We start from the raw sequence: 27,054 nt of genomic DNA on the forward strand, positions 1-27,054 counted from the left end.
AAGTTACCCCTGCTGCTGGATCAGGCTAGTAGCCCATCTAGTTCTAAGAGTAGCCACGTGGATGCCTGCAAGCAGGACCTTAGTGCAACAGTGTTATCCCCTCCTGTAGTTTCCAAAATTAGTATTCAGAAGCATACTTGTTGCAACCTATTCATTTTGGCACAACACCCCAGTGTGAAGACCCTCCACACATCACTTTTTATTGTGCATTTATGACGATTTGTACTCAGATGATGGTTTCAGAGCAATTATGCACGATCCTCAATAATGTTCATATCATCAAAAGTTTCAATGTGGTCATACTGCTTTATTTCCAAGCAATGTTGGCCTCCTGCTGAAATCCTATAACCTTTTGCTACCACAGTTTGTGTGGGGTTTTTTTGGGGGGGGTTGTCCCACTTGTGTTGCTAGACACTGGCAGAGGAAGAGGAGTTGGGGGGGAGCGCACTGCCCCCAGCAGCGTGAGCTCTCCGCCCCCTGGTGCCGATGAAGCTCTGCCACTGTTGCTAGAGTGCTGCCATCAGCAACAAATAATGCAGTAACATTGGGGAGGCATTGTGGAGCAGCTAATAAAGCTGAATGGTGTGTAGATGATCTAGTACAGGCATCCTCAACCTACAGCCTCAACCTGAGACTACAATTCCCATCATCCCTGACCACTGGTCCTGCTAGCTAGGGATCATGGGAGTTGTAGGCCAAAAACATCTGGAGGGCCGAGGTTGAGGAAGCTTGATCTAGTACAAACACACCACAAATGCACTATTGTTGTGCATCAGTGCCGTGTTGCAGGATATGCCCGCACAAAAAAGAACAGTCTGGAGTGGGCCTGAGTGCCCTGTTATGCTGCATTTGACCCATTGGTGTTCTTCCCGTGAAGTGTCACAGTACACATATAATAGGGAGAAAGACTGCAAGCAATTTGATCAAACTCCTTAACAGCGTCTCCCCTCCCCATTCCAAATAATATATCACCATTTCTCACCTTTTAGATCTCAGCCCTGGCTTTTCAACAGCACCAGTCTTTCATATTTAGAAACGAATTGCAGTCTCCATTGAATGTTTCCACTGAGTGCAGAGGATTAGAATCCTCCTTTGTTACTGAATGCTCTTGTAATGCTCCTGCATTTAGACATCAAAGCATTAGTTTATGAGCACAGGCATGCTTTAATGTCCTATTACAGTATGGAGACCTGCTTTCGATAATGAAGACATTGTGTCATCGACTTAAGCTGCCACGTTACCAAACATATGCTGGCAGGTTATTAAAAAATTCAGCTTTGTGATGAAAGACTATCCTGCAGGCTAGGAGTACATGGCAAAAGACTCTCCATTCCGGTAGTGTTATTAGAAACGAGAATATGACTCTAAGCACTAAATTATGTTAATACTTACAAATAGCATCATTTGCATAGCGGTTTATGATACGATCCCAAGGTTTTTCCTTCATTGGTATGTAGTAGGGCAACCGATTAAACATAATGTGGTTTACCGGAGTTTATACTGAGTGTCTATTCCATGTAAAAATGGAGTCCTAATTGTTGGATCCTCCAGACCAGGATGTTGACCATTCCATTCAGGACATACAGTCATCACAGTAATCTCCTCTGAAACTTTCTGTGAGTTCAAGAGAAATCCTGAGGATGTTAGTGGTTCAAGAGCTTATGTGGCAATTTGAATCATCTCCAGTCAAATGAACACACTCCCCAATGCTTGTGCCCTCAGATCAACAAACATAACCAGCCATTCTAAAGACTCACATGTGGGTAAAACACATCAATAATTTTCCTACCAACTACTGGTTGACTAACTTTTAGTTGAGCTATATATCTCCACCCCTTAAGCTTTCAAGTGGCATTAATGGGATTGCCCATCACAAAACACCTGAACACAAAGAAGGTCATCCCATTTCTTGAAAAAACAACACAAAGCTATAGTCTGTGGAAAGCTGTGCATCTTTTGTCATGGAAGATGTTTTGAGAAGAACTAGGAGCTGAAGAAACTGGCACCCCACCAGCAAATGTTTGAAAGAAGCAGCGAGGTGTGTGCGATGGCCATCACTTCCACGCCCTGCTTGTGATGTTCCAAAGGGTCCATTGGACCATCTGCTTCTGGAAACAATGTTGACCAGCTAGACCCTGGGCTCAGATCCAGCAAGACATTTCTTATGGTGTTTTTTATGGTGTTGAAAGTGCTTGTTATTTCATTATCAGGACCTAGATCGTTAAAATATGCCTTGCAAACCTTTGTTTGACCACTTTTCAGGAATATGGGAGTTTCAGTGCTTGCATGCAACTACTGCACCCCTCAAGGGTAACTTCATTAATTTAAATGCAAGAAGCAAACAACTGTGTGGTCCTACCCAACTCCCTCTGCTAGGGGAAGGGCTGCAGCTCAGTGGTAGCGGTAGAGCATCTGCTTTGCATGCAGAAGGTCCCAGCTTCAATCCCCAGCATCTCCAGGTAGGACTGGGAGAGAATCTCTCTCTGAAATCCTGGCCAGCCACTTCAAGCCATTGTATAGAGTTCTGAGCTAGATGGACCAATGGTCTGACTCAGTGTAAGGCAGCTCGCCATGTTCCTCTTGAGTAAGACTGATAACAAATAAGGGTGGCCTCCATATGGGCACTGGACTTGTGTCCTCAGCCATGGTCTGATAGAAGGAATGGGGACAAGTGTGGCCAGCAAGGACTTTTCAGCAGGGCTTCCACATGAACCCATAAACCAGCATCAGGGAAAACTGACTTACATCCTCCCTGCATTTCATAAAGTTGGTTCCTGAATTGTGTGCGTATACCCAACCCCTGGCCAGGAATGGGTTCAGGGAAAGGGAAGGAATGTGTTTTGGATCCCACCCACCCAGAGGCAGCATTGTGGTTTATGTTTCTAGAGATGCTGCTGGTTTGTGACCCCCAGCTATCACAACAGAGTTTACGTAATAATTGTTACATAGGGAACACGGTCTTCCAGACCGATTATGATCTGAAATAAAAGAAACGCCATTTGCAGCAGCAGTATTTTGATAGCTCTTTCCGAATGTCATGTAGCTTAATAGTGGATGTTAAAATTATATTGGCTAGCAGAAGAGGTCTCCACTAGTCTCTAAACTATATAGCCATCGACGGGATATCAAGTTGTGTTTACCTATTACATCAGAGAACAAGCTGTGATGCTCTTGCTCAGTCGGTTATTATATTTAATGTGGCTACCAGTGTTTGGGTTTCAGGTGATTCCCTGATTCCTTAATTGTTGTGTCTTGTTATTTTATTATGTCCCTTGGTTAAATTCCTAGGACCTACAATAATCAGATATGCAAGCTGTTGGTTTGCATGTCCTATTGATTTAATATTCTTCTAATCAGTACATAAAGCTATGGGCCTGCGGTGTTAATTTTTCATATGCTTACAAAGCACCCTTTGATTTTCTGTCACGCGTTAATTACAGCGTTTTGCCATTAAATAGGAAGCTTTGTGTAAACTAATTACTAGGTAATCATTGTCTACCGCGAGCCGTGCTGTTTGGTACCTTTTATTTTATTCGGGGAAAATGCACGGATCTCGCAGTCTGGAACCACTATACCTTCCAGCCATTAGCTCTCACTAATTCATAGCATTATTGTGTTAAGATTGTAGGAGTTGTAATTGTTGTGGTATCAGTGCTGTTAATTACCGGAGTAAACAGTTGAAATGATGCCAAGGTCTATTGTACAAAGCAGAGAAAAGGAGGTTTAAATGTTACTTCTACCATCTGGGGACTGAAGTCTTTGCAAATGCTACAAAACAGCAGTGAGGCAATATCAGAGCTTCAAGCTTCAGGGTTTTAGGCCATATGGATTCAGAATATTTTGAATCAATTGAATTTAACTGCCAGTTTTTAGCAGTAACCGCGCAGAGATGAGGAGAATAAAGCAAGATCACGAAAGAAAATCTGGAATTTGTCAGTGTTATCACATGCCATAAAGTGCCTCTGTAGATTATATTAAAATGTTTATTCTGCTAAATTCAAAGAAGCAGAGGCTGACTAAAAATGCATGCAGATTTCAACAGTGTATTGCTTCAAAGGGTGATTTTTTTTGTTTTATTTTGGGATTAGGCAGGGGTATTTGAAAGTCATCTATCTCAACAGTTAATACAACAGTAACAATGAACTCAATAACTAACAATTAACAGGGGGCTCCTGTGAATTTCCACGGACTTAATTTTTATTCTATTTTAACATTTGTAGACTTCCTCTCAGAAGTAAATAAAAAAACATAGAACATAAAATCATGGAATAAATTATTTAAAATTATGTTTTTGGTGCTGTTATTTTTTTAAAAAATGGAAGTATTTGGAAAATGTTCAATCCCAGCAGCCTGAAAGAAGATTTCACATTTGTTCTTGATCCCACTTTGGACTTCAGTGGCAAGACAAGGGCAAAACCACACTTTGCATGGGTGCAACTGCACAAGACAATTCAAAATAAATAGGAAGGTGTGCAAGGGGTGTGCCCTTTGCACTCTGGCCTTCCTAGTTTCTGTTTGTTCAACAATTAAAAAAATCTTAAATTCTGCATTATTGTTTGGGGAAGGGAATTATTATAAAAAGAAATATGTATAGTGACAATAGCTTTTGAGTATTAACAAGTGTTCCCTGTTTATAGAAAAATGCCTATTACACATTATTAAAGAAATGAAATCTGACCAGCTCTGTATCTAGGCATGGCATAATTTTAAGCACCTTAGCAAAATAAATTGTCCAGGCCGATTGCTTTGCTAAAAACAAAAAGCAGCAGCAATAGAATGAATGAATGAATGAAATTGTATAAATATGTGATATTTCTTTACAACACTACAAAGTTGTCCTGTGTGTGTTTTAGTATATTGCCTTTATTTAAAAACATTGGGTTGATCCCAATTTTTGTGACATATATCTGTCCACCCCCATCCCACCCCCGAAAAGATCCCCTGCGGTCCCTATGTAGCTCCTTCATTGGGCTTGGATTTGGGGAGGGGGAACGCAGTCCCCCCCCATTCTAGTTTGTTTGTTTTTATTGGCCTGTTAACAGATGTTGACGTGGTTCAGGGCACAAGGCAGCCATGTGCTTCTAAATGGAGAGATCTCTCCACAATGAAGCCTGGAGCTGCAGGGGGTTGTTTGGGGCTAGAACAATGTTCTCTAGGCTTTGTGTGTGTGGCCAAATTCAGAATGAAAAGGGATTGATTAATTGTACGTACTGAAATCCTTGGCGAGCACAGCGAGCCAGAAGAGAATAGCGTGACCCATGTGGTGTGGAGAAAACGGGAGCAGCAGTTTAAGTGGTGGAAAGTTGAAAGAGGGCTAACCTCCTTGTTCTAATAGTCGAGGCGAGTGGCTGCTTGGCGGTCCGCTGTTGAAGCGCAGCATATGTGCCTCCCTTTGACAAAGGCCCTCTTCAGCCCAAAGCAGCCCCTCGGCCTGTGCGTTGATCCAGAGCGACGGGCCGCGGTAATGAGGGACAGGCCTCTCAAGAAGCAGAGAGGAGATAATACCGCATAAGTGGAGAGTTCTGTGGAGTGTTCTCGCCATTCGACATAATGCAAGGCGCTACCCCGGCGAATCGCTTGCCATCCAGCTGAAATGGGCCATTAGGTATCGGGGAAAATTGTCTTTTGCTACTTTCAGCAGATGGAGCAAATATTTTACAAAGCCATTTTACATACAAAAACCATTTGCGTGACTTGGTAATGGCAGCTGTTTTACATGATGTTACCTTCCAAAAGAATGTCTCTCATGAAAGGCAAAATCGGGACTTTTTTAATTTTAAAATTTGCAGTTGCACACTCAAGCATTCAGCCCTAAAAGCGGCATTTGAATTCTAAGTAAGTGTGGCAGGCGATTGATCGCTTCCAAAAACATTTTCCAGCATTTTTGTTCTTTTGCGTAGATTGCAGCACCAGAGAGTAACACCCCATCCCCCCCAAGCAACGAAACAAATTCTAAAGTACTTGCAAACTGCTGGATGGTGTGTGCATGTGTGTGTGTAGCGGAAGGAACCCAACAGCGTTTCCATTTCAGTCTGCCTCACAATAAGCTTTTTCTTAAACCCAGTGGCTGAAACCATGAGAGACAACTTTTGACTGGGAAGTGGATTTTTCAGCTAAGTACTTTTTCAGTCCTTGGGGTTCTGGGGAGAACTTTAAACAGTGGTAAGAGCTCAGAAGTTGGGAGATGAATAAACCCATCTGGGGAAAAAAAATACAACCTCCAGGATCGCTTTACACTTTGTTCTCTCACTTTTCCTGTGAATAGTAGTGATGGGAGATAAATTCAGTCTGGTTCACATTTTAATGCAAGCCTACCTAATTCACGCTTCCTGAAAGAATACACAACGTACACTTTGAAATGTGCACTTTTCCAAATTTTGCAGTGCAGTTCTCCTTCCAAATGATATGGGTTAGGGACAAATGTATGAGCATAAAAATGCATATATTATTGAAAATAATATATTAAAAATGCATTACGTTAGGGGAAAGTGCTTGCAAATAAAGCAAGCAAATATATGTAAAGTAGGAGAAATGCTCACTTTAATGTTGACAAATTTTCATGAGGACTTTAAAAAAATCACAAACTTATGTGGAGATGGGGTGAACTGAATTTCACATTGGAAAAATGAGAAATCAAAATTGATAGATTCATCCATTCCTGAAGAAGAGTTAGGCTTTCCTTTCATTTTTTGTTCTCCACATGTGTGTGACCTTAGGTTACGTGGGAGATGGTGATTAGCTTAGAAACATAGAATCAATGAATTGTAGAGTTGGAAGGGATATCTAGTCCAACCCATACAATGCAGGAATTTCATAGCAGACAGCCATCTAACCTCTGCTTAAAAACCTGCAAAGGAGGAAAGTCCACCATCTCTTGTGGAAGTCTGTTCCACTGTCAAACTGCTCTTACTTTCAGAAAGTTTTTTCTGATGTTTCGTCGGAATCTCATATCTTGTAACTTGAACGCCTTGGTTTGGATCTTAGCCTCTGGGGCAGGAGAAAACAAGCTTACTCCCTCTTTAATATGAATATATATATATATATATATATATATATATATATATATATATATATGAAGAAGGCTATCATATCTCCTCCCAGATCTCCCTGGTCCAGTGCTCTTCAATAAACCAGTTAGTCTCATAGGATGTGACATCAGTATTGACACTGGGTACTGTAACTGTGAAGCAAAAACAACTTCAACAGCCACTATGCAATGCAAGGATCTGATTTTCTCTCTTTCCCCAACCCCCTGATTAGAAGCAAATATATGCATTGGGATTCAGCCCAGAGTGACTAGAGGGAATGGCTTTATCTAGTGCACTGAAAATAAGACAGAAGCAACTTAATGGTACCTATTGATTTGTAGATAGAGCATCTTGCTAGCATTAATCAATGAAGAGAAAATTTATGTGGACCAAGCAATCCCCTCCCCCAATATGGGAAATCATTAGTTCTCACTAGTTCTTAAATTAGTTATACATGAAAGAAAAGCACAAGCCATTCATTCTTCCCTCTCTTGTCTATATGGTGCTTTTCAGCTGGTTCAGTGCTACTGCTATGGCATTGGAATCTATAACTTATTAGCAAATCCTCCCTCAGTGTATACAGATACCCGGCACCTTCTCTCTTTGCTAGAAGTTTGGAGCAAGCCAGTGGCTTTTAGGGGACTCTCCAGTATTAGTTGCCAGTAGTAGCTGTTGGCACTGGTGCCCTTATAGGCACCATCAGGCTTTCTGTACGCATGAAGAATATAATGTAAGAATAATACCTTTCTCAAATGTTGTTTTTTTAAAAATCCAAATATACAGTATCTTCCAGAGCAAAGATTGATGACACTCCCAAAGAAATCTAAAAAGTTGATTAGGCCAAACCTTCCCTTTCAAAAGCCATGCTGATTTTTTATCAACAAGGCTTGTTCTTCTATATATGTTTGTGTGTTTAACAGTGTTAGCATAAATCATTCTTTCTAGCAGTTTGTCTGGGATGAAGGATAGGCTGACATGTCTCTAATGTCTTGGAGTGCTTCTCCTGTAGTTGTTGCAGATGCTTTTTTTAAGGCTAGCTTCTGAAGCTTTCTCTGCTTTGCAGGCATTAGATATCTTAAGCAAGTGAGTTAAACCATATGCTTCAGGGAAAGGTAATTTGTTCCCAGGCTGAGACTCAAAGATGTTCATTTGTGTTCAGAATTCACAAACTGCCTTTTGGCAAACACAACAGAGCAGTTTTACTTTCTGGTGTGTTATTAAGAGAAGCCGTTGCCTCCACATACAGTGCATTTAAAACACAGCATTTAAAAATGAAGAGAAACCCTGTCTAGCAAGGAAAAGAAATGAGTGTGATGCTTTGCTAGTCCATCCTGCAGTCCAGGGGAGCAAGAACAGAGTCCTGGGATTGGTGTGTGAAGTGGGCAATTGGTCCTCTTTTGGAGCATGGGACATTTCCAATTTCAAGGGGTCATGAAGCAGAAGGAAAGAGGCCCAAGGGAAGCAAAGAAGTGATCATGATGCAGCTAGAGAAAAGCGACCTAGAGTTTTAACATACAGAGTCCCTAAGCTTGATGTGCTTGCTCAGCGCTCTGACTTTTTGACAGCCTTCCCCAATCTGACGCCTTCCAGGTGTTTTGGACTACAACTCCCATCAGCCACAGCCAGTACAAAACATCTGGAAACATCTGGTTGGGAAGGCTGTGAAATTAATATTGGGTTCTCTTTGCTTGCTTGCTTGCTTGCTTGCTTGCTTGCTTGCTTGCTTGCTTGTATGCAACATTGTGGGTGTTTGGTTCTATGGATGTTATATGGAGGAAGATGTTTCCACTGAGTTGCTGCTACAGATGTCAGAGAATACTGACAAAAACAGGAAAGGAAGTCAAAATTGTGTTGGTTGGTTGGTTGGTTGGTTGGTTGGTTGTTCGCCTGTGATCAGGAATGGAAATCAGTCAAGCAAATACAGTGGTGCCCCGCAAAACGAATGCCTCGCAGGATGAAAAACCCGCTAGACGAAAGGGTTTTCCGTTTTTGAGTTGCTTCGCAAGACGATTTTCCCTATGGGCTTGCTTCACAAGACGGAAACGTCTTGCAAGTCTTGCGATTTTTTTCGCTCCCCCCCCCTTTTTCTAAGCTGCTAAGCCGCTAATAGCCTTTTAGCCGCTAAGCCGCTAAGCCTTTAATAGCCGCTAAACCGCTAATAGCGCTAATCCGCTAAGCCGCTAATAGGGTTGCTTCGCAAGACGAAAAAACCGCTAGACGAAGAGACTTGCGGAACGGATTAATTTCGTCTTGCGAGGCACCACTGTACCACCAGTATTTGTTGCCATTGTTGTGTTAAGTCCGCAAACAATACGTAATCAGCTGCTCATTTTTTACACTGTTTCGATGTTTCCTTTACATTGAAATAAATATAAGTTACCTAGTTACATAAGTTATGTAACCTACACTACATAGCAGACAGAGGCAGTGTTGTATTTGGTAGGAACTGAACTGCAGCAGAATGGAAATGGCGTTGATGGTGGTGAATACAGATTGGAACAGAAATCTCTGCCTTCTTCCATCCCTAGATGCTGCTCATCTCGCACATTGCTGATCCCTTGAATCTCCTTCATGCACAGTGACTTAATATAATAGTTTTGCTACCTTACCCAAGGTCAAGGTGCTCTGAAATGACCACAGTGGTATGCCCAGAAGGTTTAGCCAAATTGGTGGGGTCCAGCAGACAAGCCAGAGTAGATTGTTGCCAAATGGAGAGCCCTCATGAGCCCTCAGGAGAGAATGGGAACATGCATCTGAATAAGGAGCTAATGAATGGATATTATTATTATTATTATTATTATTATTATTATTATTTTTTTTTTTTTAAGGGTTATTAGAGTTATCACCACCCTGGTAGACCAACAGATATTTGTAGCCTGCCATCTTCCCCATTTTGTTTATTTTGTTCAGTTGTCTGCTAAAAAGAAATGAAGAATAGAACCAGTGGTTAAAAAGAAAGTATCTTTGATGAGGAAATGTTCTCAGATGGATGAAAGAAGAATAAGGAAAAAGATAAAGGAAACATTTTTAAAAAGGCTTTCTGGCTGTGGTTAAACAGTAACCACACAGCCTGTTGGAGGCCTGGTTTTTAATCACCCCACAAGCAGTTTTCATTTCTGCAGTAAAATTGCTTGTGGTTCTATTTAATTTGTTTCTGCAGGAACCAGCTTTGGCGAAGATCTCCCAGGAGCTGCCGGGCCTTTTAGCACAGCACGCTCAGGCTGTCAATGAGAAACGATTTCCTACATGGGGAAAATTCCTCCAAACATTTGTGAGTCAAGGTAAATAAGACTGCTAAGTTCCTGCTAAGTGCTATGAGGGATAATTATATCACCGGTACTTCATTCTCATTCATTTAGATATTTCTCTGCCCCTTTTCATTTCCCCATTGCAGTTTTAACTGTTGAAAAATAAGATGTAGGCAGCCATCTTTTATTCCGCCTAGTTGTGATGGGCTTGGCTTCCTTGCTGGAAACTGCTGAACTCTCCCCCCACACAAACACTTTAGAAAACACATGGAAACAGACATATGGCTAGGAATTGCCTGGGTGGCAAAAGATGCTTGAGAAGAAGCTTTGAGAAGAAAGAAATCTCGAAGGACTACTGGCAACATTTTGTGGCTTCAAGTCACAGTGCTAGCTGTGGCGTTAGTGTGTTCTGTGGCTTTTCTGAGGCTAGTGAGCTATTATTGCAATAAAAGAGCCTCTAAATTCTGCACTGTAGAATTCTGCAACCTTCTGAAGACCTTATGTCAGCCAATTCATATTCTCCTTAGTCTTACTTCATTAGCAATTCAGATTTGGTTAGTCAGAATCAAGTTGGGTCAAGAAGCTATGGAGATCATGGAAATCTCATTCCCTGACCAATGGGGCTCCTGCTCAGCTCTTCCTTTTGGCTTCTGAGATCTCAAACAACTTCTTCATGAACTTGAAGCAAAGTGTCTCAAGTTTTGTGCTGGCTCACATAATTATGGAAGCACAGCATATATATTGATCTGGTTGCATTGTTCTGCCATTCCTCTCTAGGGAGCTCAGCATTGCGGCTATGCCCATTCTATCTTTCTCCTGGGAATCCTGATCTCATCTCTACTTCTACATACACAAAATTATATCCCTCCAGTCCCAATAATGACTCTCTAACAACAAACATGCCCTTTCAGGTGGCATCCAAGGCTAGAAAATGGCTCTCCTTATAAGCACAGAGGAAACTGAAAGTCACAGTTCCTAGCTGAAGTCAAGTTAATATTTCCGTTGAACCAGGCAGGACCTTCCCTGATAAGTTGTTTATTTTTGGAAGGCAACAATCATTCAAGAGAAAATACTGGCAATACTGCATCCCAGAACAAGCATTTAATTTGTATGGGGGGGGGGCACTGCTTGATGGAATCCTGGCAACTTTTCTCTCTCTAGGTGGCATCATAGAAGCCTTCCCGCCCTCAGACAGCATCACTAGCCTCAAAGTGGACATGCTAATAGAGCCAACTGGAGAGATCTCAATGGTTTCCTCTGGAGACCAGTTCCATGCAGATGGTCCCCTGCGCTCCACAGGAACCACCCTTCCCCAGTGTTCCATTGAGCCACTGGTCCTTAACAGGCTGTGTCTTCAGATTGGAGAGGCCTGCAGATCCAGAGGAGTGGTTGGATACTTCTCCATTGACTTTGTGACATTCATTCACCCTCAAACCATGGGGCAGCAGGTGAGTCAGCAAAGTGAAATCTTAAATTCCTGTGACACACTTGCAGATACTGTGAAATGTGATCATGATAAAAGGTGGAGTGGGGGGGGTGGGAGAGAGAGAGAGAGAGAGAGAGAGAGGAAAGCACTCCGCTCTCCTCCTCTCACAGGCTAGTAATTTCCATCCGAAGAAAACATGCTGTATTACAAAGACAGATTGGGTGGGTTTGGCAAAATGGTGGTTTTCCAGAGGTTCCATTGGAACGGAGGAGGGAAAGATCAGGCCAGAAAGGTTGACACATTGGAATAATAATAATAATTATTATAATTTATTCTTTATACCCCGCCCGTCTGGCTGGGTTTCCCCAGCCACTCTGGGCAGCTCCCAACAAAACATTAAAAGTACAATAAAACATATAACATTAAAAAACTTCCCTAAACAGGGCTGCCTTCAGATGTCTTCTAAAAGTCAGATAGTTGTTTATTTCCTTGACATCTGATGGGAGGGCGTTCCACAGGGCGGGCGTAATGTCACTTCTCGCAGGGAGGGAACTACCGGAAGGCCCTTGGAGCTGGACCTCAGTGTCCAGGCTAAACGATGGGGGTGGAGATGCTCCTTCAGGTACACTGGCGTTGAGGCCATTTAGGGCTTTAAAGGTCAGCACCAACACTTTGAATTGTGCTTGGAACTGTATTGGGAACCAATGTACAAATCTAAGAGGAAAGTGGCAACATGACATTTCGCTTGTACTCCCTCTTCTCTCCAGGGATGAGATTCACAACACATTACCTTGAAAACAGCAACCATTGTATAAAAATCAAGTTTTTAGTCCTGCCTGTCTTAAGGATGGTCCCATCTGCCAGTTTTGGTTTCTCTCAGTTTCTCACTTTTTCACTCCTAAGTTCAGTTCTTCACATTACCACATCAGTTTGCAAATCCTTTTTTTTTAAAGTCCTCATGAAAGTTCATCAACATATTAGTCTGAATTTCTCCTAAATGTACAAATCATTGTACAGTATGTGATTTTGCCTAATATACACATTTTGCAAGTACTTTTCCCCAATATCATGTACTATATACACACTTAACCTAGTACATGTATTTTTGTATGCGTTACTTGAGAACTGCATTCGAAGGACAGTTGCATTTCAGCTCTCATGTTGTTTCAGGAAACGTGAATTAGGTAGATTTGCCTTTAAGTATGAACTGAATATAATTCCTCTCTCTACTCCGACCCCTACTCTGGCTGTGTGACCCAGAAGTTCACACCAGGAACTGGGAGATGTTAAAACAAAATTTTTTTTTCCTTCCAGTAGCACCTTAAAGACCAACTAAGTTAGTTCTTGGTATGAGCTTTCGTGTGCACACGAAAGCTCATACCAAGAACTAACTTAGTTGGTCTTTAAGGTGCTACTGGAAGGGAAAAAAATTTTTGTTTTGACTATGGCAGACCAACACGGCTACCTTTCTGTAACTGGGAGATGTTGATACTGTGTAGGGGCTTGTTATACCAAATCTTTTAGGGGAGGTGAACCCTGAGTGCCCTTAGTTGACAGTGGCCCCAGCACAAGAACAAACTGACCTCTCTGTTGCTAATCTTTGAGACAGAAATAATGATTGATTGATTGATTGATTGATTGATTAGTGGCTTCTATACCACCTATCAAAGCAGTTTACAATCAAATGAACATTTAACAATAAAATATTTAAATACTTAAAGCCCTTAATATATTTGTATTTACTTTTTATTATCTATTAAATTTGTTAGTCACTTTATCTTGCCCAAACCAACTTACAACCAAGCATATCCAATTGCTTTAAAAAAATACACAAACCCAGCATGACAGAATAGCCTGCTTGTAATTAATACTACAACTCAGTACCCAGGATCCTAAATTAACCCCCAAAGCCCAAAGTAAATAAATAAGTCTATAGATAAGCATAGATATGCATAGGGGCTAAAATAAAAACAAAAACATGTCCACTAACTTTTTTTTAACACAGAAGATGTGTAGTTGTCATCAATGATAAACATTTCTAATAGGCAAGAAACTGCAATATTTGGGTAAACTTGCTCTACTCTGAAATGTAAGGGATTGATGCGGGCATATCACCCACCTTCCTTAGTGATGGCAGTTCCACAGGAAGAATCTCACTCCTTTTTCATCACCAGAAAAAAACACCTTCCTGCTCTGTTATTATTCCCATCAGCTCCTGTTTCCTTTTCGTTTCCACTCAGTTGTTCTACCTTGCAATTTCCTGCATTTCCCAGCTTGTGCCACAACTTTAGCATTAGTTAAGCTGAGTCCCCCCCCCCAACTTAATTAGATATAGAGGCAATTAATGATGCCATCTGTCTTGTTGTGAGAGAGAGAGATTACACCAAAGATTGTGCTTCTGGAAGCATTATTTTTTTGGCAAACTAGAAATCCTATTAGACTTGTTCGAACACTCTCACACTAATTTCCCAGTTCCCATTTTAGATCAGTAGCTCAAAGGCTCAAATAAATTCTCTGGAACTTACTGTACACTTAGGCATCCTTCCGGAGTTGTACTTTACAGAAAATAACCAATGATCTATGCTTGTTTTGCTAAATCTAAAAATTAAATATATCATTAAACATCTGTTGCCAGTACAGTCAAAGAGTAGTTAAATATCTTAAAATCACACAAAAAACCCTGTCATAGTGATATGAATCTTTTGCATAAACGCAGCTGTTTAGGCAACAGAAAGTGGCCAGATTTTTACTGGGTGCTCACAACTTTGAAATAAGAAAAAAAAATGGGTACCTGACATTTGGGCATAGGTGACAAATACCTGCATCTGTCTGGCTTGATTGTGCAAGCAGTTGCTTGGGGAGGCAATATTATTAGGTACCACCAGTGAAGCAGCCATTGGCTGGATTCAGGAGGACCCCCAGGCATTTATGCATTTCCTTAGCCAGCGAAGAGTGTAGGAGGTGGGCAGACTGAGAGGTCACTCCAGATTCCAGGTGGCTCATGCAAGCAAGCCAAGCCATATGGAAAATAATCTTTACAACTTCACCACCCAATGTCCAGTGGCATACAGGCAGCTTCATTATTCCTTGGAGCAATGCTGCCTAGGAACTGCTTCCTTTGACCTTCTTGGTGGGCTGCAGCAACTGCCCTACCCTTCCATCCTCAGGACCTGGTCAAGAACCAGCCATATGAGACTTGAAAGCTGCACCATCAGTTCAGGTGCAAGAGACCCTGGGCTTTGCATATCATGTGCAAAGCAGCTGCTTAGGGACTCACAATGTCTTGAAATGGCCCTGATTTGCAAATGGAGTGGTTAGAAAGAGACCAGGGGCCAATGAAAAAGACCCTAGTGACATCATGGAAATTTGGATCAAGTGGAATTGAAGGGTTTTTAGTACACCAGTTGCAAAGTTGCTGAAATAAGACACACACAGATCCTTACTTTTTTTGCCTGGTTTCCACGTTACTTTGAGCAGTGTGCTGTTGCTTGCCTGCCCCCAAACCACTTAGGATAGGATGCTTAATTTCTATCCACTTGGCTAGGATGAATCCACTCAAGGGAGTCTAGAAATTGGGACTGTATTCCACATGAATTGACTCTTGGCTTAGACTGAATGTGTGCACAGTAAAGTAGTTGTGTGTCTGGGTTTGATGGGGGGTCAGGCTTCTGGGCCATATTTTGCTAGTTGTCCAGGTAGTAGCACATTCCCGGGTCAAGTTCTAGAAACATTGGGCAAAGGTCAGAAGGCAAGTACATTCCCAAAGGTTCCAAGTGAAAGCAAGATGATCCAAAGCAAGTCTTGTCCAAAAACATACAGAGGCAAACTCTTCTTCTCCAGTATGATGTGTTGATTAGAAGGCTGGGGCTTTGTAGGGCCTGATGGACAGGAATTGGTTCTTGGGGCCTAGATGTCACTTCTGCAGTACAGAGCTTAGCCTGTGAGGCTTTTGGTGAAACAAAACACAGGCAATGTAGGAGGAAAGGCATTTGAGCCTGACTGATCAGACCCAGCCATCACCTGTCATGGGTTGGCTGAGACAGGATAAGGAGGACCGCCCATGACACCACCCTACATGAGTGATTCTGATATATTATGCAATTGGTGCTGAAACATACTATGGGGGCATGTGAAAAGGTAATCAGGTCTCTTGGTGGCTTCATCTTATAGCCTTTAGGTTCCAAACACGTCCCAATCTCATAGTCAATCTTGTTGCTGCTTCTATGTAAATTGAGGCCTATGGGTTGTATTCAATGTTAGTTCTACTCAGAGTACCATAGTAATTTTAGTGTGCCTACTCTGAGTAGGACTTGGAGGGCGACATCCATATGTTTGCAGGAACCAAGCCATGTGTGTCTGGGTCTTCTGATAAGCTACATATGCCCCAGTAGTCTCCGAAGAGCAACAGAACCTGTTCACCTTCAGCATCGTTCAGTGATGGACCATATTCCAAGCATACATTTAATATCCATTTTACACAAGGGACCACACCATAGGCACTGGGCATTTCCTGAGGATTAACTGACCAGCTGGAAGAGTTATTATGGCCTAGATCAATGTGTTGTGTGTTCTCCTCTCCAGCAGTTAAAATCCGTTCTATTGATTTGTTAGAGCCCAAGGCTTATGTTGTTCATACATCAGGTAGAGAGCTGACTGGTTAATTTTCTTAGGTTTTGAGGAGAATTCCACTGTTGCAAAATTCATATTCAGATATACAATGTGTCTTGTCTCAAATGCTTGTCCTTGAGAAATTCCTCAAATACTGATGAGAAAATATTCTGGAATTTAGCCTCTAGGCAGGAATAGCACACCTACTTTGCAGTGGATGCCCAGGCGGGAACGTGTGAAAGTAAGAGAACCCGCTTTGCTGCCAGTTTCTTCCTGCTGGACTGAGTGGGTATCCAGATTTCAAAAGGGAAGGAGATTATGGGCAGGTTACAAAACAATAGTGGCACTTCACTTGAAATACAGTGCAGAAAACATGTTGCTGCTTGATTGCTGTGGTCACATTGATAGCCTTTCGATTAAACTGCTGTAATGTGCTGTACACGGAGCTACCCTTATGCCTGGTTCAGAAACTGCAGCTAGTACAAAATGCTGTTACTAGGTTGATTAGTGGGACACCCACCTGTACATATATTGCACTGATGTTGAAAGATCTGCACTAGCTGTCAGCTGCTGAGCCAAGTTCAAGGTTTTGTTGTTGACATTTAAAGGCCTAAACTAGGGATGCGGAACCTCGGACCAGAGGGCCAAATCCTGCCTTCCAGGCCTCACCATCTCACCTTTGAGATTCTCCCCAGACCTCATGCCTCACTGAAGGATAGGGAGGGGTGTGTGGAAGTGTCCGTAGGAACCAGCCTAGTACACAAAGGTAAAATGCATATTCATTGCTCTTCCCACTTTTGCCTCTGACCCTGCCCTGGTATGCGGCCCTTGGGAGGTTCCCTAGAAGGGAATGTGGCCCTCAGGCTGCAAAAAGGTTCCCCAGAAACAACTGGGGACTGGGATAACTAGCAGCCTCTCCCACACCCCACACCCCGATACAGATCAAACCCACCGTTTAGATCTTCCCAGGAGACCCTGTTGGTTTATAGCATGGCCAGTGGATTATCACTTTATGATAATATGGAAGTGTGCCTTCCTATTGAAAGCACCCACCCTCAGGAGTGCCCTCCCTCGGGGAATTTGCGAGGAAGGGACAGCAGCCTCTTTTTAAAAATGTACTTCGCCAAGCTTTCCTGGACTCTTGATTATTAACTGTTATTTTTTTGTTTTTGTTTGGTACAGTTCATGGTTTTGTTTGTAAGGCACAGCTGTGCTTTGCTTTCATCTCATTTTTAGGAAATTTTATTGAACATCATGATATTTTAGAGCAAACTGCTTATAAATGTTCATTGAAGTGCTATGATTTTCTTTCAATAAATGGAAAGGCAATTCATCCCTTGTTTGTTTGGTGGTCATGGCAAGGAAAGGCTAGTTTGCAGAAAGCCAAAGGGGGCTTTGAGAAAATGCATAGGAAAACGTCTTATTGAAAGAAAACACTTTATTGGTCTGCCGGGTCAATACGGGCAAAAATAAAGAGGAGCCTGAGAGCTCTTGGTTGGCACACAGCAGTTCCCCTCCCTTCCGGGACTTTTCCTTTCATTACAGTAGGGGGAGCCACGCCCTATGCATCTGTCCCTTCTGCACACAGGATGCTGACTCCTCCATTGTAGTGAATGGGAGAACCCTTGTGTATTGGAGCTCTGTGAGCTCCCTGGTGCGCATGTGTGGCTCTCTCCATCCAGCTCTGTGTGCTTACAGCTCTTTTATTTATGCCCTGTGCTTTAAGCTGATTTCCCAAACAAATTATCTATGATTATTTAGCTGAGAAAAAATGGCTATCCACGAAGTTTAATCTGCACTAAGTTAATAATACCTATTTGAATCTGTTATTCCATTGATTAAAAGCTAGGAGGGGAAATGCCTTTTAACTGGTTTAGCAAACGGTCCTAGAAATTACCCAAATAACCTATTGACTGGGATAATGTAATCAACTCAGAGGAGCTGGTGAATATGCAGCTCTCCCCTCCCCCACCCCGCCACCCATAGCACATCATCGTAATGATTGAAGGGACTCAAAAGTTTTGAGGCACTGAACAAAACTGACCCTAGAGCAAAAGCAAGCAAATCAAAATCTTAAGTGAAAGCAGCCCAGAAAACAGAACGGAGGCCTTGTTACGAGGGAGGCAAGTGCCCTTTAACTGCTGTTTTTGCTTGCTTGTCAAGATCTATATTCTCGAGTCCTGGTTTTATAAGCACTTTGTTTTTCACAAGTGCTATAAAGGCAGAAGCAGGGTCTACTGAGAGACAAATGGCGTAATGGAAGTTATTGTTGAAAACAGAACATTTTGTAAAACATATAAACCTTCATTATATACATATCTCCAGTGGGATGTAGCCTATGTCAAAGGAATGCCTCAAAATATCATAGGTGACTTTAATTATGTAATTGGAGGGGGATGTAATAGCAAGGCCCAGACACTTTGTGGTTTAGCAACACAGAACAATTCCTGCTGGAGCTTTCCCTGTAGTTTCCAATCTAACCCACAGAGAACTCTATTGGATGATGAGTTTTCAAGCCAATTAAGGGCAGCAGGCACAATCCTGCAGGAACCGCTCCTGTGCAGATGCCTTCCCTTCAGCAGAGTTTGCACTGGGGCACAGCAGTGGTTCAGCAATGTGCTCCGGAATGAAAAGGTTTTCAAGAAAATATCGTTAAAATTCAGGTATTGAATTAACAAACCGAGTTAAGTGCCAGGATCCCAGGAGCACAGAGAAAGAGAAGGATGTGACAAGTGAGCACAGGATTTAGCTTCCCAAGAGTATCAGCTTTTGGTTTGGGGTTATTCTTGTTTTTAATGTAACACGTTTCCAGGACACGTTTGGAAGTGTGTGAACGATGCTTGCTAAAATAGCCCGTGTCTAAGGAGCAGCTGAGTCAGATTTCCAACAGTTGTAGGTCAGGCCTCTGTGTTTGGCACTGCACCTCCCCATGATGAGTAAAATTGAAACAAAATATGCAAAATGAAACAAAATATGTGAGTTTGCTCAAGCAGAAAAAGCAGGTGTTCCTGGTGCAGAATTTGTATTTTCTGAATGCAGAATTTTAGCATGGTGCAAAAAAACAACAACCAAAAAACCACCCTCTGAAGGTCCCTCCAGATGTCCTTTCCATTGTGCATTCATGATTATGATTATGATTATGATTATGATTATGATGCTATAGGGACAGTTATAAGCAATCCTGATTTCAATGGTATTTGTGCTTGCAAAAGTTATGGGGTCATCGTACTGCTTCTTTTCCAACCAGTTCATGTCCTGTAACTTCCTGCTGAAACACCACCAAAGTTCTGGTTGTGTTTTATTGTTGTTTATTGTCCTACTGCTATTGTGCTATATATAGCCCCTCCAAACAGCAATAATGTGGTAGCATTTGGGAAGCATTACAGAGCAACTAATAAAGCAGAATAAGTTCACCACTGATGCAATACTATGGTGTCAAGAATATGGTAAAGAATACACCTGTAATAAAACACCAGTCTGGAGAGACACTGGAATTCTAGGCAGAACATGTGCAACCAACCTAGCAAAAAGCATTCTGGATTTCAGCAAGGCAGCCAGAATTTCTGGAGTGCATTGTGGGGTTGTTGGAGCCACTGTAGTCACCCTCAGTTCTGCTCCTTGCTAGTTTTGGAGTAGCATTAACTCGTTCCAGATGCCACCTGGCCAGTGTTTAGTCTTCAAATGAGGAAATCTGAATTGCAACCTTTCAAAAACAACTGCCAAGACGTCTAGCTTCACTGTCCTGTAGAATAGCTGCATTGATCTCCCATGTTGGAAAGTTATGAATTGCAGAGCCTGGAGATAGAACTCTATAAACACCTCGTTGAACATGAGAGGAAAAGAGTGAGCCCATATGGCTGCTGTGAAATGAAACCAAGTCATTTTTCCTCCGCCATCCCCCCGCCCTCTATCTCAGAATTCTTTGAACATTGCCCTAGAAAATTGGAAAAGAGAGAAGTAGCTGATGTAATTTATTTGAACTTTCAAGCTGCCTTTAACTAAGTCCCTCACAAGGAAACGAAAGGAGTCACCGGGTGAAGGATGGAGCACTTCAGAGACAGGGAAATGGCTGAGTGTAGACAGCAAAGAGGGAGGCTGCACAGTCAATTTTCGACATAACACGATCCAAAGCGCCTCCTTCTCAAAGGCTACGTTCTGGGACTGACACTATTAATAAGTGTCTCAGTGGAAAAGGAGGCAAATGGTCACTTGGCTGCAGTCCTCCGCCCCGATAAAAAATAAATTTGAAAATCACACTTGCCTGTGTGAAAGTCAACCTGTGTAGACTCCATGGGCTTCTTCTGCATGTTGGGCTGGCCTTGTGAATGGTTCCAGTGCGTGGCCAGATAAGCTCACCTGTTAATGTTTTCCCAGAAGCAATGAGTCAGGGTTAGGGGGTTGTTTTTTAAGGGAGTTGGCTTTTTCACCCAAATCTATTATTTGTTTTTATTTCATATATCTGCTTTTTAACCCTGCCTTTTCAGGGTACATATACTCTCACAAGGCAGCTTGCATGCGCACTAACAAAACAGGGGAAGTAAGCTTAGAAATTGCAAGAGAATAATGAGGAATTGCGATGGAGCAGTAGAAGCCTGTCAAGAAGAGAACCGTATGCACGGTCAAATATTTGCCTTCTAATTTTGCAGTCACACTTCCTGCCACTGAAGAGTCAATATGCTTTTCAACCAGCATCCCAGTTTGCCTCTTCGGCACTGGAAATACTGCAATGAAATTCAGAAGCAAATCTCCACTTGCATACTGTACATCCATACCTTTTGGATGCTGGCCCCAGCCTCTTTAGTGAACCATGCGTCTTCATCTGCATTGTTTCAAAGCAATTTTTTCAGCCTCCTCCGTACTGTCGGTTTTTGGCTGTTACATGCTTTTTAAATCGGAGGGATTCTACCTATTACCACTAGATGGCAATCAAATAAGATAACAGTCTTCAATCCTGGCTAAAATATTCAGTCCCGTGGTGAATTTTAACCATAATAAAGAAGAGAGCTCTCTTCTGAGAAACCCGACTTGCATTAATATTTTACTAATTGGCATTTTTACAGTGTCATCCAGCCACTTCTTTAAAAAAAAAGAAAAAAGGCAGGTGTACTCTGTATAATAATGTAGAAGTCAATATTGGAGGCAGAAAGAAACAATTAAACCGAGGGAAGAAAAGCGATAATTTAGTAACTGTTTAAGAATTTATGCTTCCTTGCCCTTCTCACGTTTTAAAGCTGAAACATTTTTATGGCAGCTGTAAAGAATGACACCATAACTGTGACTTTATTCACTCACCATGCTTTCATTTTGCGGTCTCCACACTCCACACCCGATGGCTTGGGTTTTGGTTTTGCTGACAAGCTGAGATCCTGCCCACCACCATGTCCTGTATTAAATAACCCCATGTGGAAATTTCAAAGTAGCCAGTTGCACCCTCATTGATTACATACCCAAATCCCACAAGGAAGGCTGGAGAAGTAGGAGGAAGGAGGGCTGGAGGAGCATGGCTAGGAAGAGTGGTAGCTCAGTGGCTGAACATCTGCCTTGCATGCAGATGCTCCCAAGTTCAGTCCCCAGCAACATCTCCCTGCAAGCCTGGGAGATACTCCTGCCTGAAACCCTGGAGAGAGCTGCAAACCATACTGAGCTTGGTGGATCATTGGTCTCACTCTGTATAAGGCAGCTTCCTATGGTTCTTGCCTTATAAACAGCCATGGCTGACTAGCAGAAGCATTCCCAAGCAACTGCAACAAAATTAATTGGGCTCTAGTGGTGCAGGATGCACACTGCCTAGGTCCCTTGCAGTAGTGCAGAGGTCCTGCCCACTTCTCAGGACAAGCAGGGCAGCCCCTTTTTGTGGCAAAATGTCTCAACAGGCTCTGGCCTCTCTGGGAGCTTAAAACATCTGGAGTTGGCTAGCAAATGTTTGCTTCACACCATTATCATTTATTGATTTAGCAGCTCCTTTGGGACTGTTCACTAGATAAGAGGAGAAACACATTGCTTGCTAAAGCAGAGAGTTTGTCAAAGGTACATAGTGAGCAGGGAAAGGCAAGCTGGTGGTCATAGGCTATAAGAGAACAGCGTAATAAGTAAGCCTTGGGAAGGCTTTGCAGTTTTAAGGAAGGAGCTGGCTCCTAGAAGAAGGACTAGAAGCAGAATGGATGGTGTGAGGAAGGGAAGAAGGTGGTGCCGAGGATATAATTATGGCCCAAAGAGTCTTCAACATAAACATATTGGAGCCTGGAGTTCATAGCGGGTGTGATGGATGCCAGCACAGAGACTTAAGGAGAAGAGTGATGGGGTCGTAGCGATGGGAGAGAAATATTATTTTAGCAGAAGCACTCTGCTCAAGGCATTCCAAGATCAATATCTAGCTCCCCTCTTTGCAGGATTTCCTGCCCCCAGGAAATGAAAATATCTCCATTAACCAAGAGGCTAATAGGATTACATTCACATCTGTGTGCCTACCTTTGCAGATCTCATAACATAAGCACACCACTACCTGTATGTTGAACTAATGAAAACAATTCGGTTTTGTGAACAACAAAGTGAGCACTGAGCAGCAAGGCACTGTGGCGGTTAGCAGTTTGGGATAATTGTGCAAGCCTGAAGCTCATAGATACAGGTTTGGTCAGGAGGGTCTACCCACTCACCAGCAAAGAGAAGTCATGGGCTTGCTGACTTAGCATAATGGGACCCCATCTGCTATGCTGGACCTCTACTTTGAGATGAGATGTCAACCACTAGCAGCTGAGACTGGCGCTCTGCTACCTTTGCTACTTCTCCCTATGCAGGTCGGGGGACTGTTCCATTTATATCCATGATCTCTGTAAAAGCGCATGGTGGCAGCAGGGCTGACCTTCATTAAAATCTTAAAATCTGCAATATGTGCAAACTAAATGGATTTGGCCCTATTTCTGCTCACTTGGCATAGTTTATTGTGCCTCTGCTAGAGATGTAAGAATTGCCTTTCCTGGATTGGATCAGAGGCCAGCTGGATTAACCAGAAAGTGAGGTGTGATTCAGGCAGAGGTATACATAATTGCTGTAATTCCCTGCAATGATCAGAAGCTGTCTCTGAACATGGATGTTCTGTTCTTGGCTAGCATGGTGCAATGGTTAGTGCTGGAGACCTAGGTTCAGATCTCCGAGCAGCAAGGATGCTTCCTGTGTGACCTTGGCCCTGCCCCCAATTCTCAGCCTAGCCTACCTTGGCAGGTTGTTGTGAGGATAAAAGCAGGAAATCCTTGGAGGAAAGGCAGGATATAAATGTAATTAATAAACCTGCATTTCCCAGAATTGATCTAGTGCTTTTATTTTAGCTGAAGAGTTTATCAAAGTGAAAACATAGTCAAACAGAAAACAACAAATGAGGTGAATGGTACCAACCCAGAGAGAGAAGCAGGGTCACAATACAAATAGTGCATTCAAAATGAACAGTCCAGACAAAACTATGCATTAAATAAGATTATCTTTCCAAAATTATAAATGAGCCAAGGGTGGTCATGGGAAGGATGTATTCTTGTTAACATAGGAAATAAACAGAAGCCACACACTGAGAAAGAGGTCGCTAGATAATCTAGCTCAGTGGGTTAATTTCTCTAGAAGGGCAAAATGCCAAATCTTGCAGAATCAGTTTTGTAGACAGCAAAGGCCTGGGGAGTGCCAGTGTTGTGCAATTTCCATGCTGCAACTAATAAGAAGGCAATAAGATCCTAGACCCTGCTCTTCCCTGTATATCATTAAGAGGAACAAGTTTGGGGGAACAAACCATCTTGGAAATCTCCCCCAAATGGGCTTTAGTACCGCCATCATATCAGTCTGGTGGCAAAGAATTCCTTAAAGCTGGAATGATTGCGGGGATAGAAGCAAGGAATGTGGCTTGCTTCCCACTGGCTTCTGAGATTGTCCACACATTTGAACAAAGTGGGCTGTGAACTAGGCATCACATTTTCAATGCCATGGTTATGCACAACGCAGGGAGTGTTGGATAAGAGCAGTTCCCCCATGGCACTAAGTGGAAATTAGAGATGCTTCATCATGAATCATTCTGCTCATGGGGGAGAGTAGGACACCCCACATTTCTGGCTTCCTAAGTGCAAGGGACAAAACGAAACAAAAATGCTTCCGTTCTTCACCGTTTCCATTTGTGAGTTCTAGAATCCAAACTGGGCTATGGGAAGCCACAGTCCACAGGCAATGTTTCAGGCTTCATCACTTCTAGTCCTAGAATTGGACTAGAGAACTAAGGAGCATATCAAGAGGGAAAGGGTCTAGAAAACAGTGGCAAGCTTTGAAGAAAGGTAGCAGATTCACAAGGTGGGCGCTTATCCCCACACATACTGTTTTAAAAAGAGGCACTGATTTATGGCTTAACTTAAAGGGGGTTCCAATCAAATAAATAAACAAACCCAGGTAGCTCATCTAAGCTTCTGCAGCATGCTAAGCCAGTACTAGAGAAGGGCCTTCATTTCCCCACAGAGCAAATCTGAAGGTGTGGTGTTATGTACTAAGTTGAATAGGATCCAAAAGGCAGCAGTCTGATTGGTCCTAGAACAATAGGATTCAGAACGCAGCAGTCTGATTGGTCCTAGAACAATGCAGCAGTATGATTGGTTGGCAGGAACTACCCAATCATGCTCCAGATAGAAGTGAATCCACAACCTGATTGGCTTACAGTAGAATTCCGGAATTAGCCAATCATGTGCAGCCCATTGTGTAAATAATGTATATAAAGCAGATACTTTGAGGGGACATTCATTCATTCCTCCTCACCACTATGAGCTGAATAAAGAGCATGAAATCACTTTGCGACTCTGAGTATATTTCATGTGGGCAAGGGTGGAAGTAAAGAATTATAACTGGCAAATCTTCCTACTGAAATGTACCAAAGAATACTGGCCATCAGCATCCAATTTGCATTTTCCTCCATGCAGTGGGAAATATTTAAGTTGACAAATAGGATATTTAACCGCGCAACAGATACTTGGCAGTTCGTTATTAACAACTGTTACTGATGTGATTTATTTGCTGTTATAAAAAGGGCATTATTTTGTGAATATGATTCAGAAATTAGCTCTAGTTTAGCAAGAGGCCTTGACTGCCTGACCTCTTAATAGCCTTATAATGATGCCATTTACCATTCAGTGGCTTATTCAAGTCATTGTGTGTGAGATTTGTTCCGAAGGACTGATGTTCACAGATCAGATTGGTGTGTAGATGGCTTACGGGGAATGGGGGAGAACTCTGGGGCCACATATGTTGCCAGGGCCACCTGCACTAATAGGAGTTAGGAAAAGGCAGGTGTGGGGGGCTGCCCTTTCTTCAGTTCCCTTTGCAGGCCACCCCTAGTATTATTCCTCTACCATATCCCCCCCCCCATCCAGGTACTCATTCTTTGCCCATATAAGTGTCATTTGAATTGTGGTGGGGTTTTTTGGAGGGGGGGGGGGAGAATAGAAATTCCAGAAGATTACTTTGTCAGGAGCAGAACTTTCCAGCCAGTTGGACAGTTAAGTCAAAGTACCTGTCACTCCTTTGCCCTTACTGCCCCACACTACTGCTCCCCCTGTTTCCTTGCCCAATATTCCCGCCTTGCCCAAAACACAGATGGATATTTCCTTAAAGAAGCTAGACTGCTTGCTAACATTCTGTTGCTGACATCTTCACTCTGAACAGTTGGAATAATGATGACGTTCCATGACGTAATGATAGGCAAACTACAGCCAGTGTTTAGCCTACTTTAGAACTCTCTGAAGAACCTTTGGATCATGGGCCCAGTTGGAAGATGCACCTTAGGTGTATCTTCTAGCTTGGGTGTCTAATGTGACATCTTTGCCCATGTGGCTGCTCTGTGGCCCCTCCCACATTGATGCCTGGCATGCTCTGCGTTTGGCCCTCTACTCTTCTTTCTGTATACATTACCCCCCTGGGTAGCTTCATCACTTCTCATGGTTTTCAATGCCACCTATAAGCTCCTAGTGCTACCTCTCCATCCATATCATTTGCCATCCATCTAATCCTCCATCTCCAGTTACCTTTCTGATACGTCTGCTTGGGTGCGTTAGCATTGTCTCAAGCTCCATGTGTCCATACAAAATTTATCCCATTTTCTCCCATTTCTCCTGGTTCCCGCTCCTTATCCATTAGCATCACCATCCACCCTGTTGATCAGGATAAAGCCTTGGTTTTCTCTTTCCTTGGACCCTCAAATGCAATCTGTTCCTAAATCATGCCACTTCTGTCTTTACAATGTGACAAATTGCAGCCCTTTGCTGTCCGTATCCTCAGCAAAATATCTGCTCCGTGCCCTCTGTAGCTCTCATCTTCATGGCTGCAAACTTTCTTCTCTCTAGGGTCTCCTATTGCCTCACCCAACTGTGGTCTCATTCACCTGTACCCAGCACTCTGCTGCCAGCTTTATTTGCCTTGTTTGTTGCTCTGAATATGTCACATGGAAAAGGACTTTTGCTCAGTGGGCAGAGTTTCTGGTTTGCACGCAGAAGGTCCCAATCCCTGATACCTACTGTTAGGGCTGATAATGTTCTCTTCCTGAGGCCATGGAGAGCCATTGTCAGTCAGTGCAGACAATAACGAGCATGATGGACCAGTGGTCTGACTCAGTCTAAAGCAACTTCCTATGATCCTATGGCTCTTCTCCTTAAACTCCTTCACTACTTCCTGCCCACTCCCAGATCCTGCATAAGCTTCATGGGTTACCTTCAAAACCCTCCATCAGCTTCTT

At 42.7% G+C, this 27,054-nt stretch overlaps 1 protein-coding gene across 6 annotated transcripts in view; it reads left to right on the forward strand.

Moving 5' to 3' along the window:
* IQCH (IQ motif containing H) overlaps positions 1 to 27,054 on the forward strand; it is an 82,835-nt gene that overhangs the window by 46,172 nt on the left and 9,609 nt on the right. For all 6 annotated transcript variants that reach the window (XM_053364063.1, XM_053364064.1, XM_053364062.1 and 3 more), the window contains 2 exons: positions 10,189 to 10,309; positions 11,438 to 11,724. In XM_053364063.1, coding sequence (XP_053220038.1) covers positions 10,189 to 10,309; positions 11,438 to 11,724 — 408 coding nt within the window. The remainder of the gene's footprint in view (positions 1 to 10,188; positions 10,310 to 11,437; positions 11,725 to 27,054) is intronic.

This window comes from Podarcis raffonei, chromosome 14 (genome assembly GCF_027172205.1).
Source record: "Podarcis raffonei isolate rPodRaf1 chromosome 14, rPodRaf1.pri, whole genome shotgun sequence".
In the NCBI taxonomy this organism is placed as follows: Eukaryota; Metazoa; Chordata; class Lepidosauria; order Squamata; family Lacertidae; genus Podarcis; species Podarcis raffonei.